The following is a 14,105-nucleotide window of genomic DNA, read 5'->3' as shown; positions in this document are numbered from 1 at the left end:
AGATAAGATTTTAGATCACTCATTACAAGCAGTTTTAGCTGTGATATATTTGACAATTCGAGAACAGATGTTAAAACTTAAGCCGGCTACTGTCCAGAATCACGAGTTCAAAGACAGCAGCACAGGAGCTTTTTTCCCTTGAAATGACAAAACTATTCATTTCGGTGCTAAGCTTTAACTAATAAGACCATAAGACACAGAAGCAGAATTAGGCCATTCAGCCCATCAAGTCTGCTCTATTTCATCACTGTTGATCCTGGATCCCATTCAACCCCATACACCTGCCCTCTCACCATATCCCTTGATGCCCCAACCAATCAGGAATCTTACCAACTTTCACTTCGAATATACCCACAGACTTGGCCTCCACTGCAGTCTGTGGCAGGGCATTCTACAGATTCACCACTCTTCCGCTAAAAAAATTCCTCCTTATTTCTGTCCTAATAGGTCGCCCCTCAATTTTGAGGCTGTGCCCTCTAGTTCTGGATACCCCCACCAGAGGAAACATCTTCTCCACATTCACCTTATCTCATCCTTTCAGCATTCAGTAGGTTTCAATGAGATCCCAGTGAGTACAGGCCCGAAGGTGCCAAATGCTCTTCATATGTTAACCCCTTCATTCCCTGAATCATCCTGGTACTGACCCAAGCTGTACTCTCCTCACTCTCCAGTATTTACTGCACCATGGCAGCCAAAGATTATTTGACTATATCGGGAGCTCCTTTGGTCCTTATGCACATAATTAGGCTTTGTTTCATTGTCTACTTTTATTTTATTGTTGTTTTGATTTTCAACTGTTCCAATGAAGCTCAAAGAATAAAGCCTCATTTTGATAATTAGGCTCAAAGAGTGATTGTTCAACTGTTACACAAAAAGCTAAGTATTTTCTTGAAATATTGATCATAACATAAGACCTTTGAATTAGCCAAAGTCACAAGAAAACTGTTAGTTTCTAAAAGTGGAATTCTGTTTGAAGAATTGTACTGTAATAAAGTAGTTGACTGCATTTTGATGTGGTGATTCGCAGTGTGTTAATTCTCCAGTCTCTCCGTAAGGGATAATTTATTTAACTGGAAACTGAAAGATAATCTGCATTTAGCAAATAGCTGACAGAAACTTCAAAGACAGAATGGAGACGTCAGTGAGCTTCAATCAGCTGTTCTTCAGGAATTAATAAGTGATAAGGGGTGGATAGCTCTTTCAATACACTGGATCTGTGGCAAATTCATTTCTTTTTTCAGTAATGCCACTGTTGTAACAAGGCTTTGAGCTCTTGGAGGAATAGATTAGAATATTTAGTCACATTTCAACATACAGAAAGCTTATTAAATTATCTGAGATAAACGATATATTTAATTCCTCTGTAAATTAAATTAAATGGTGACAAAAAAAGCTTATTATAGGGCCTCCCTGGAGAGTATAAGTGGCAACAAGAGTCACTAAAGTAACTGTGAAGTTGTTTGATCACTGGAAAAAGCTACCTTGTTTATGATTATTTCTAATGTAATGAAACTTCTTTACTCAAACTGTCTTCTATGAGACATCAGACCCACGTCATCACAACTGACTCATGTGTGCTGTCAAGATGACATGACAAACCAGTGATGGGAAATAAATTCCACGTTGAGTATAAATTATTATATTTTCATTGTACAAAGAGGAATACTGGAGGTATTAAGAAACTAGCTTCTTTGATTCTACATTCACCTTCACGTCCCTGCATTAACCATAATGAAAGATCGGGAAGACATTATCCAGAGCTTCGACAATTATGAAATCCAAAGTTTTATTTACACTCCTTCTCATACAATGATATAATGTAAACACTGTTAAAAGGCCAATTTTGCTCCATACAATGATGGTTACTTGATTTAAAAATTTATGACAGTTTGATGACAAATCACCCGTCATAGCTTTCCTGTATACACATTTTCACATACAACAAATTCTTATCAAAATAATTTAAAGTATAGATTTAATATATCAGGACTGCAATTCTCCACATCAGAAAAAAAAGAATGTGAAACTCACATCCTCATTGCTATATGATATTGTAGCACCTGTTAATTCTGAACAGTTTAAACATACAATATAGAAGAGACCACATACAGGTGACATTTCACTCTTGAGAATTCAGAGCATGCATCAGCAGTTCTGCTATCAACCACAGTGCACAAAAGGCATATGGCTATAAAACCTTGAGCATTTCCAACATCATTGGCTGTCCTGTGGAACCTTTTCAAGAATTGGTGACTGATGCCTTCTGGGATTTTTCTTTTTTCTTCTTGCTCTTCTGAATCAATTTTCTGTAAACAGTAAAATTAAAGTTCCCTGTTCACTAACTGGGATCCTGAGACACAGCAAGAAATATATTGCAACATTTCATTTATATTATATATATATATATATATATATATATATATTTACAATTACTTCTTCAACAACCCTCCTGGGTTTTAATTAATGCACTAGTTCTCCCTTTACTAATTAACATTTGCACCTCAGCAACTACACTAGAATTAATAAGTGCTGCATGGAGTTACATGTTCAAAATTATCTAACTTGCTTCATTCAGGAAATGTTTCCGGTTATAAAATGCAAAAACTGTGATGAACGAAAACACTATCTTGGTTTCCCTCTCCACAGGTGCTGCCTAACCTGCCAAGTAGCTCCATCATTTTGCTTTATTTCAAAAGTTTTCAAGTAACATTTATACTAAAACGTAATAAGAAAACTGAATGACTAAATTCAGAGCACTTTTATACCAAACCATCACAGTAAATTAAATTTTCATATGTTAACAATGTAACACTTCTATCTACCATAGTACGCACAGTTCTGAGCGTACGAACTGTGCGTTAAAGTATTAAAATGAATGCAGAACAATAGACTTATCTTTTACTTGAGACAAGAATTCAAACTTAAGGCTGATTTATACTTGTGCGTACCAGCTTACGCCGTAGCCTACGCAAGTGGGCTATGCCGCTGTGAGCATTTATACTTGTGCGTTGGTGTGTCTGCGTCGCTCTGCAATTCGGGCATGTACATGCATGTGCACGTCACGTATTCACACGTCACGCATGCGCACACACCTGCCCGTGCAAGGCTTCATGGTCATGGTAGTCTTTCTTGGGGTAAACAAGTTTAAAGCGAGCATCTTTTCTCGTAAAAGCGAAATGTGTTCTCCATAATTTCGGAGGTCTGTAAAGTTTTATGGAAAGCATTGCAGCCAGAATTCCTTCCCTGCCCTTCAGTCGCCCAATGGGAAGCTACTGCAGCGTAGGAGGAAATGCGACGCTACCAAGTGGACCAATCACAGTTGCTGCGGTCTGCATTGCCGCGACGCGTAGTTACATTTTGGGAGAGGTGCACATCAGGCTATGGCATAGGGATCCACGTAGGCATTGTGTAGGGTTCGCGGTTACGCCGTACCTACGGCGTCGATTTAACGCACAAGTATAAATCAGTCTTAAAGATGAGTTTACCCAATTAGCATTCAAATGCTTCATTTAAAAAAATACAACCCAGTCCTGTAAATGAATTTCCAGAGCAGAATTTATATAAGTTAGGGTACAAGAACAACTAGTGTACCTTGATTAGTAAGTTTTCTGAATATTCAGTCTGATCAGGCTCACAAAGAAGAGTACGGGAATTTTACTGCAGAAATTACTTGATTTGTTAGGCGACTTAATGTATTCTAATTGTAGACAATTTAATTTTTTTAAAAATTTAAAAAAACCTTACTTCTTTTTGGCTGCCATTTCTAGGAAGTATTTTGGTGTGGTCTTGATGGTCGCTCGTTTGATCGGATTTTTGATCAACCTTTTCCTTTGTTTACTGCAATGAGGGCAGGATAGAAGCCATTACTACAAAGTCATACAGTGTACTGTTAATGGATAAGGTTTAAAAACATCAGTACAAAACCTGAAACAACAAATTAATAACAGAATAAGAATGTGACAGGTACGATGATGAAAGTTTAAATCCACTCATAATTTATGATATGTGAAGGATGTGCATTCAAGCTCATTCCAGAGATTGCTGCTTTGTACCAATGCTGTTGAATAGACCAGCTTCAGAGAACCCAACTTCCACCTTTCCTTTCTTTGCATTCATTGGATACAGCCTCAATGTCCCAGTTCAATAATGCTGAGGTCAAGATAAAACATTCCTTAACCATTTGTCTTCTGCAATGTAAAGGAAGCCATCCATTTGGTGCATTATCCAAATTCTCCAATGGAAGTTGTATATGGAAATAGATTGAATTGTTATCATTCAGTGTGAGGATGCATTTACTTGGGATAGACAGTGAGATCATGCTGATTGATGGAAGAAAATAATATACAGTGTGATTAAAACACAATTAAAAGAAAATAAAGCATAGCAATCAGAATGAAGAATAAGTCAGAAATAGATTTATATATGTGGCCTTTTCTTATTCTAAACAATGGAAGCTCTATTGTATATGAATGAAAAATAAAGGATCAATAAAATTAGAGTGCATTTCAAGAGTATTTGTTAATTCTGCAAATATAGAATGTTTGTTCATCTTTGTAATAAGTAATTTAACATGTTTATCATTGTATTCAAAGGAAAAATACCAAAAGTCAGAAGAACCCTTTAGATCAAACCTGTTCAGTTAAAAAAGCATTCGCCGCAATAGCAAGGTAGCTAGAAGAGATACTGCTGAGCAGACCCAGTTATTTAACTACTGCTCCCTTTAAACAGATTACCTTTAAACAATGCAACTCTTCCAGTGTGCCCATTTAAATAACATTTCTCAAATAAGTTATCAGAATCATTGTTAGAATATAGATTTAATTTGCGGCCTTAAGAATGGAGAAGGAACCGTCTATATGTGGTCCCTTTCTGCCATTTACCCACCCAACTACATCTGCCCATCCATCTACTCTTGCCACATCTTCAGTGACTGCTTTAGCTCTGTTGATGTGACTACGTAAATTCATTTTTGAAGAAGCAAAGAATGAGATGCAAAATAAAGACTGTTCAATAGACAGTTATTACCTTGAAATGCTACCCATGCATTCAAAGGTATTACTTGACCTGCTAATGCTGACATTTTCTCTTTTTAGTTCAAATTTACAACATCCACTATGTTATATTTCTGGGTAAATTCAAGAACATTGCGTTTCTGGGGAAGTACATAATTATTTCTAAATGAAAATGTAGCTATTAACCTCGAAGCAGCAACAAATTTAATCCGATTTGCCAAATATTGTCGGTAACAATCTAGCAAATTTGACCACTCACTCAGATTAAGACAGCTAGATACAGCATTCCTCATCTTAATACATATAAAATCACGGACATTTACCTTTGCAATTTATTTATCTGCATCATGTAATCTGGTACAGGGCAGCCAGCTTGTTTGATGACATTTGCTATGCTGAATAAATAGAAAACAACATTAAACTAAAAAAGCACATTTCTGAAAAATTTAATTACACTCTCACTAACAGCACTAAGTATAAAAAAACTACAGTATTCATCAAGTTCCTGGATTCTATCATGAAAGAAACAATGAACTGCAGCATGCATTGTCGGCCGAACAGGGAGAAAACTATTCACAAGGATCCATCAGCATCAATTGGCTGTAAAGCGACATGAACAACTCTCCCTGGTCTCTAGCCGTGAAGATTGAGGGGCATCAGTAAAAGTTATGGCGCAAGCAAACATGCAGCATCCAAGAGAATTCCTAGAAGGGTAGGGAAAGGAAGAGGAGGGCAGTTGTAATAGGGGACTCGATAGTAAGGGGGTCAGATAGGCGATTCTGTGGACGCAGTCCAGAGACCCGGATGGTAGTTTGCCTCCCTGGTGCCAGGGTCCGGGATATTTCTGATCGTGTCCAAGATATCCTGAAGTGGGAGGGTGAGGAGCCAGAGGTCGTGGTACATATAGGTACCAATGACATAGGTAGGAAAAGGGAAGAGGTCCTGAAAGGAGAATATAGGGAGCTAGGAAGGGAGTTGAGAAAAAGGACCGCAAAGATAGTAATCTCAGGATTACTGCCTGTGCCACGCGACAGTGAGAGTAGGAATGCAATGAGGTGGAGGAAATATGCGTGGCTGAGGGATTGGAGCAGGGGGCAGGGATTCAAGTTTTTGGATCATTGGGACCTCTTTAGGCGCAGGTGTGACCTGTACAAAAAGGACGGGTTACACTTGAATTCTAGGGGGACCAATATCCTGGCAGGGAGATTAGCGAGGGCTACTGAGGTGACTTTAAACTAGAATGGTTGGGGGGTGGGAATCAAATTAAAGAGGCTAGGCGAGAGGAGATTAGTTCACAACAGGGGGATGGAAACCAGTGCAGAGAGACAGAGGGGTGTAAAATGAGGGTAGAAGCAAATAGTAAGGTGAAAAGTAAAAGTGGCAGGCCGACAAATCCAGGGCAAGCATCAAAAAGGGCCACTTTTCAACATAATTGTATAAGGGCTAAGAGAGTTGTAAAAGCGCGCCTGAAGGCTTTGTGTGTCAATGCAAGGAGCATTCGTAACAAGGTGGATGAATTAAAAGTGCAGATTGTTATTAATGAATATGATATAGTTGGGATCACAGAGACATGGCTCCAGGGTGACCAAGGATGGGAGCTCAACATTCAGGGATATTCAATATTCAGGAGGGATAGACATGAAAGAAAAGGAGGTGGGGTGGCGTTGCTGGTCAGAGAGATTAACGCAATAGAAAGGAAGGTCATAAGCCGGGAGGATGTGGAATCGATATGGGTAGAGCTGCATAACACTAAGGGGCAGAAAACGCTGGTGGGAGTTGTGTACAGGCCACCTAACAGTAGTAGTGAGGTTGGGGATGGTACTAAACAGGAAATTAGAAATGTGTACAATAAAGGAACAGGAGTTATAATGGGTGACTTCAATCTACATGTAGATTGGGTGAACCAAATTGGTAAAGGTGCTGAGGAAGGGGATTTCTTGGAATGTATGCGGGATGGTTTTTTGAACCAACATGTCGAGGAACCAACTAGAGAGCAGGCTATTTTAGACTGGGTATTGAGCAATGAGGAAGGGTTAATTAGCAATCTTGTCGTGAGAGGCCCCTTGGGTAAGAGTGACCATAATATGGTGGAATTCTTCATTAAGATGGAGAGTGACATAGTTAATTCAGAAACAAAGGTTCTGAACTTAAAGAAGGGTAATTTTGAAGGTATGAGACATGAATTAGCTAAGATAGACTGGCAAATGACACTTAAAAGGGTTGACGGTGGATATGCAATGGATCGCATGGATGAACTACAACAATTGTTCATCCCAGTTTGGCAAAAGAATAAATCAAGGAAGGTAGTGCACCCGTGGCTGACAAGGGAAATTAGGGATAGTATCAATTCCAAAGAAGAAGCATACAAATTAGACAGAAAAAGTGGCTCACCTGAGGACTGGGAGAAATTCAGAGTTCAGCAGAGGAGGCCAAAGGGCTTAATTAGGAAGGGGAAAAAAGATTATGAGAGAAAACTGGCAGGGAACATAAATACTGACTGTAAAAGCTTTTATAGATATGTGAAAAGAAAAAGATTGGTTAAGACAAATGTAGGTCCCCTACGGACAGAAACAGGTGAATTGATTATGAGGAGCAAGGACATGGCAGACCAATTGAATAATTACTTTGGTTCTGTCTTCACTAATGATAATTAATAATAAATAATCTTCCGGAAATGGTAGGGGACAGAGGGTCCAGTGAGATGGAGGAACTGCAGGAAATACATGTTAGCAGGGAAGTGGTGTTAGGTAAATTGAAGGGATTAAAGGCAGATAAATCCCCAGGGCCAGATGGTCTGCATCCCAGAGTGCTTAAGGAAGTAGCCCAAGAAATAGTGGATGCATTAGTGATAATTTTTCAAAACTCTTTAGATTCTGGACTAGTTCCTGAGGATTGGAGGGTGGCTAATGTAACCCCACTTTTTAAAAAAGGAGGGAGAGAGAAACCAGGGAATTATAGACCGGTTAGCCTAACGTCGGTGGTGGGGTAACTGCTAGAGTCAGTTATCAAAGATGTGATAACAGCACATTTGGAAAGCAGTGAAATCATCGGACAAAATCAGCATGGATTTGTGAAAGGAAAATCATGTCTGATGAATCTCATAGAATTTTTTGAGGATGTAACTAGTAGAGTGGATAGGGGAGAACCAGTGGGTGTGGTATATTTGGATTTTCAAAAGGCTTTTGACAAAGTCCCACACAGGAGATTAGTGTGCAAACTTAAAGCACACGGTATTGGGGGTAAGGTATTGATGTGGATAGAGAATTGGTTGGCAGACAGGAAGCAAAGAGTGGGAATAAACGGGACCTTTTCAGAATGGCAGGCAGTGACTAGTGGGGTACCGCAAGGCTCAGTGCTGGGACCCCAGTTGTTTACAATATATATTAATGACTTGGATGAGGGAATTAAGTGCAGCATCTCCAAGTTTGCAGATGACATGAAGCTGGGCGGCAGTGTTAGCTGTGAGGAGGATGCTAAGAGGATGCAGGGTGACTTGGATAGGTTAGGTGAGTGGGCAAATTCATGGCAGATGCAATTTAATGTGGATAAATGTGAAGTTATCCACTTTGGTGGCAAAAACAGGAAAACAGATTATTATCTCAATGGTGGCCGATTAGGAAAAGGGGAGATGCAACGAGACCTGGGTGTCATTATACACCAGTCATTGAAAGTGGGCATGCAGGTACAGCAGGCGGTGAAAAAGGCGAATGGTATGCTGGCATTTATAGCAAGAGGATTCGAGTACAGGAGCAGGGGAGTACTACTGCAGTTGTACAAGGCCTTGGTGAGACCACACCTGGAGTATTGTGTACAGTTTTGGTCCCCTAATCTGAGGAAAGACATCCTTGCCATAGAGGGAGTACAAAGAAGGTTCACCAGATTGATTCCTGGGATGGCAGGACTTTCATATGATGAAAGACTGGATGAACTAGGCTTATACTCGTTGGAATTTAGAAGATTGAGGGGGGATCTGATTGAAACGTATAAAATCCTAAAGGGATTGGACAGGCTAGATGCAGGAAGATTGTTCCCGATGTTGGGGAAGTCCAGAACGAGGGGTCACAGTTTGAGGATAAAGGGGAAGCCTTTTAGGACCAAGATTAGGAAAAACTTCTTCACACAGAGAGTGGTGAATCTGTGGAATTCTCTGCCACAGGAAACAGTTGAGGCCAGTTCATTGGCTATATTTAAGAGGGAGTTAGATATGGTCCTTGTGGCTAAAGGGATCAGGGGGTATGGAGGGAAGGCTGGTACAGGGTTCTGAGTTGGATGATCAGCCATGATCATAATAAATGGCGGTGTAGGCTCGAAGGGCCGAATGGCCTACTCCTGCACCTATTTTCTATGTTTCTATGTAAGCGTGGTTTTCCACAAACAATTCTATAAACAGACATGTAGACCCCGATTCCATTTATAAGCCATCGCGGGCAAAATTCCAGACAATGCACAGAATTGGCCATGTAGCCAGTGATGAGACCCCCTCCCTATGTCACAAATGAGCTTCCGTAATGATGACCAATCAACTAGTAAGTATATAAAAGCCAAGCATTTGTCTCCTCGTATGGTGACGAAAGTTTGCAAATGGATTGCCAAGATCAGAGAACAACTCAACCCAACCATCAACCACCCAAGCTACACGTTTTCTGAGTTATTTCCAACAATGAACTATCTTGCCAATATGATAGGAACAAATATGTTAATAATCTTTATTTTTGAATGCGATATGGACTGATGACCAGTTGCCAAATGTTTTGATAAATTAAGAAACCTCAATGAGGTAACTGCAATGAAAACACATCTGGACCCAGCCTCTTCCCACATAGGTTTAAAGTTATTTGAGTTACACCCTGGATTTGCACAGATCCTTACCCTTCACTATAAACACTGATTTTGACAGCTAGCATTGCAAGCAACTTAAATAGTGGAACAGAAACTCACACAAGAAAGAACAGATTACAGAATTCCAACGTTAGCTATTTTGTTCCTCACAAAACTTAACAATATTTCTCTAAAATACAAGTTCTCCATGCAAACACAGAACAATAATGTTATAGTTGGTGTTCCCTAGTTTTATCAGTTACATTCTGACACTGGATGTCTTGTGGAGTGTGGGTGGGAACTGAAGCTCGAGCAATTTACTCTACAGTTGGCTTGCCATATAAAATCCACAAAGCAATTCACTGACATTATTGCTTTCTAATTTTAAAAAAACTTGTATTTTCATTTTAGGTAATAATTTTAAAATATGAAGTACTTGTACAATGTGAGTAACAGTTTAGTATTTGGTCAGTGAGCATGAACGATATATAAAAACAGCCTAAAATCATAGTAAGGCAAATATTCAGCTCTATTATGCCTTTCACCATACTGAATATTAACTTTCCTATTTAAAAAAAACCACCATAAAAATAGCAAACAACAGGAATTCTGCAGATGCTGGAAATTCAAGCAACACACATCAAAGTTGCTGGTGAACGCAGCAGGCCAGGCAGCATCTATAGGAAGAAGCGCAGTCGACGTTTCAGGCCGAGACCTCGGCCTGAAATGTCGACTGCGCTTCTTCCTATAGATGCTGCCTGGCCTGCTGCGTTCACCAGCAACTTTGATGTGTGTTACCATAAAAATAGGTGTGCTTTTGCTCTGTGTACTCAGCAAATGGATTAGCATTTCTCTAACAATTCAGAACACCAAATTTTCTCAAGTTTTGTGTCCAAACTGACCTTCGCAGTAGTGGTTTATCATCTTCTGTGAAAAATGTAATAGCCTTTCCTTGGTGACCAGCTCTTCCAGTACGTCCTAGTCACAACAGAACATTTGTTACCAACGGTTACTGGCTTTTCATGTATTGTAAAATAGCATCAGACACAACATAGGGTGGCAGAAATAGAAAACTGTAAAAGCAGAATAAAAGGCAGTTTTGCATAAAGATAACAGAATAGAAAAAGGCAAACACTGAATTCTGTAGGATTGAAAAACAACTTAAAGGCTTTCATGCTGGAACTTTAAAGTGTGCTCATCCAAACTGTCAAAAGCACATCATTATATAATACAACAAAAACAGAGTGAGGCAGATACATGAAAGTCTTAGGCAATGTTGAAAAAGGCCATAAAATAGTTTTCTTGTGTGACATAGGGCTGAGTTACAAGTAAAGACTAGAAATAATTTTCAGATCTGACAGGCAATGAAGGCATCACTGCAGGACATGGATAGAAGGTAAACACAGGACACTGTTACGTTAACAGAAGGAGGAGGTGGTACAGGCTTTCAAATTGGCTAGCAAAATCTTTATACAAAAAAAATCTTTTAGGATGCACAGACAAATCTTTGGAAACATTGAATATCGTTATGGGGTGACTGTTCACACAGGATGGTTGAGCCCATTGGGCCAACTGGCCATTCATATTTGTTTCATCATACAATCAAATACCATAAGTCAATGTGAAACAATTATCCAGATGTCTTGGACTTGCATCTATTCTGCTTTCAAATATGATTTTGTTCGTATCATCATCAAATTTGCTGGCTGTTGCATCTTCTAGTAATGCTTAAACAGATTATAATTCAGTAGAACAACATGTATACTATCAGCATCAATGTTCGGGGTTTTGAGGAGCAGTAAAACTGTACATTAGAAATCTTGCTTTCAACAATGTTAGGATTATTATTTTTGTCTACAACTGAAACACTGAGCAGTGAAAATGGGCAGAAGCTTGAACAGAAGTGTCATCAGCTTGCAGAGACGTTCCTTTGGGAATCAAACAGAGTTCCTTGTGACGTCTCCACACACCTGAGACCAAATTATCCAGTTATTCCCTCAGGTATGGATGGTAAAACTAATTTTCAAAAATGGCGCAGTTTTTTCTTCTTCATAAATTGGATGATAACTATATTTACCAATAATACTAGATTAAATACTCAACAAGATAAATCCGGCACACAAGAGATGGTCAGCTTCCTGAAAAGTAAGCAACCCAGTATTTCTGCACATAATTTTGAGTAAATATCAAGATAAAATCACACACTAGAGATGCTTCACAAAAGAACAGGTCAGCTTTTTCCATGATAAAGTGCGCTTTGGAGGTGGGATGGAGAATGTTGCGAGAGGTCTGGAACTTCTGAAAGATGTCAGATCTGCTACAGTATACAATTTTTGTAATTCAGATAAAGCTTTCCATTAAAAAAAATTGAGTGTCACTGGCTCTCTTATGTGCACAAGATGCTTTATCTCACCTGCCTATTACTTCTCCCTGGGTCCACTCCTCCTTCCTTTCTGCTATGGTCCACTCTTCTCTCCAGTCACATTCCTTCTTCTCCAGCCCTTGACCTTTCCTGCTCACCTGGCTTCACCAATCACCTTCCAGTTAGCCGCCTTCTCCTCCACCTGCCTTTTTGTTCTTACGTCTTCCCCTTTCCTTCTCAGTCCTGAAGGTTCTCAGCCTCAAACATCAACTGTTTATTCATGAACACAGCAGCAGTGTTGCTTGAAATTCCAGCGTCTGCAGATTTCCTTGTGACTGTTTATTCATTTCTATAGGTGCTGCCTGACCTGCTGAGCTCCTCCAGTATTTTGTGTGTGCAACTTGTTCAACTTATCGCAAGATACAAATCCATCCTCAAAAAACCCAAACTGCTAACCAGTACATAGTTTCTTCAAACAAAGCATGAGGAAAAATTTCATACGCACCGATTCTATGGATGTATTCAATGGCACTGGTTGGAAAATCATAGTTGATGACTAAACTCACTCCTTTGAAATCGATACCTCGAGCCATGAGTGCAGTGCAGATCAGAACCCAAATTTTTCCCGCTCTGAAGCTGAACACAACATTATCTCTCTGATGGGGGAGAAAAAATACATGTTACTGCAATAGATCCATAGGGTGTCAAACAGAAAATTCAAGTGGGATCTGACTATAACTTTATGTAATACCAAGAATGGCACAATTCACTTGCACAATTACAGATAAGCCATGTTATTGCTGCTCAGGGTACAGAAATTTGCCCTTACAGAATTCACAAGTCACTAGCCAAAAAAAATTGAGATGCAGAATAAATGCCTTCTTGGAAAAAAAATGTAAATAAAACACAATTTTTTTTCAACTTGCTATTCTTGATGCATACATAAATGCTGTAGCTTCAGGTCAGCAAAATCAATAAAGCTTCTCAAAACATAACCCCTCTATCTGTAATGCAGGGGTCACCTGTAGCTTTAAATAAAACATGTAATGACAAATGTTCCTCACTCAAGTAAGCAAGTTGGATATGCAATATAAATTAGCTTTAAGTTAGAAAAGAGAAGGCATTCTAAATAACTTAGTATTTCAATATGTGACTAAAATGCAAGTATTGATGGTGAATCAGTCATATAGCAGATACAGGGCCTTTAATGGTTTACCCACTGTAACCACGCTAACATCAAGCACTGATTTTAACATTTATTCTCTCTACAGTCCCATCAACCACCCACACTCCATTTTTTACCATTCGTTTACTCACTAAAAACCATGTACAGTGGTCAGTTAACCAACCAACTTGCACACTTTCGGGATGTGGGAACAAACCAGAGCACACACAGGACATCCACGGGGTCACAAAGAGAATGTCAGAATCCACACAAACAACACTGGAAGTCAAATTGAACCTAGTTGCTGAGACTAGCAGTGACATTGTGCCACCCTGACCAGCACTAATCAGTTATTATCCACAATGCAATTGAGACAAAGCAAAATCTGCCTAGTTCTCTACACTGGCCCCTTCAAAAGTCTCCACTGGCAAGTCCAGCATTTCCACCTCTACTTGCGACCAAGGTTGGCAAATGGGCGTCACATTAGCGTAGTGTTAGCGTAACTCTATTACAGCCCGGGGAGTTCCGGAGTTCAATTCCGACACCATCTGCGAAGAATTTGTACGTCCTCCCCGTGGAATGCGTGGGTTTCCTCCGGGTGCTCCAGTTTCCTCCCACAGTCCAAAGGCATACTGACTGGTAGGTGGTCATTGTAAACTGTCCTGTGATTAGCTATGGTTGAATCGGGGGTTGCTGGAGTGGTGCAGCTCATCTCAAAAGGCCAATAGGGCCTACTTCATGCTCTATT

At 39.6% G+C, this 14,105-nt stretch overlaps 1 protein-coding gene across 1 annotated transcript in view; it reads right to left on the bottom strand.

The window, feature by feature from the left end:
- Positions 1–1,762: 1,762 nt before the first annotated feature.
- Positions 1,763–14,105, bottom strand: part of ddx52 (DEAD (Asp-Glu-Ala-Asp) box polypeptide 52) — a 35,477-nt gene continuing 23,134 nt past the window's right edge. Inside the window, exons 11-15 of the mRNA XM_063031218.1 lie at positions 12,698–12,848; positions 10,733–10,808; positions 5,336–5,407; positions 3,745–3,837; positions 1,763–2,306 (exon numbers count right to left, since the gene is read on the bottom strand). Coding sequence (XP_062887288.1) covers positions 2,240–2,306; positions 3,745–3,837; positions 5,336–5,407; positions 10,733–10,808; positions 12,698–12,848 — 459 coding nt within the window. The 3' untranslated portion in view covers positions 1,763–2,239. The remainder of the gene's footprint in view (positions 2,307–3,744; positions 3,838–5,335; positions 5,408–10,732; positions 10,809–12,697; positions 12,849–14,105) is intronic.

The sequence above is a fragment of the Mobula hypostoma genome, chromosome 23 (genome assembly GCF_963921235.1).
Source record: "Mobula hypostoma chromosome 23, sMobHyp1.1, whole genome shotgun sequence".
In the NCBI taxonomy this organism is placed as follows: domain Eukaryota; kingdom Metazoa; phylum Chordata; class Chondrichthyes; order Myliobatiformes; family Myliobatidae; genus Mobula; species Mobula hypostoma.
The sequence above is the reverse complement of the archived record's forward strand: the minus strand, read 5'-3'. Positions and strand labels throughout refer to the sequence as shown.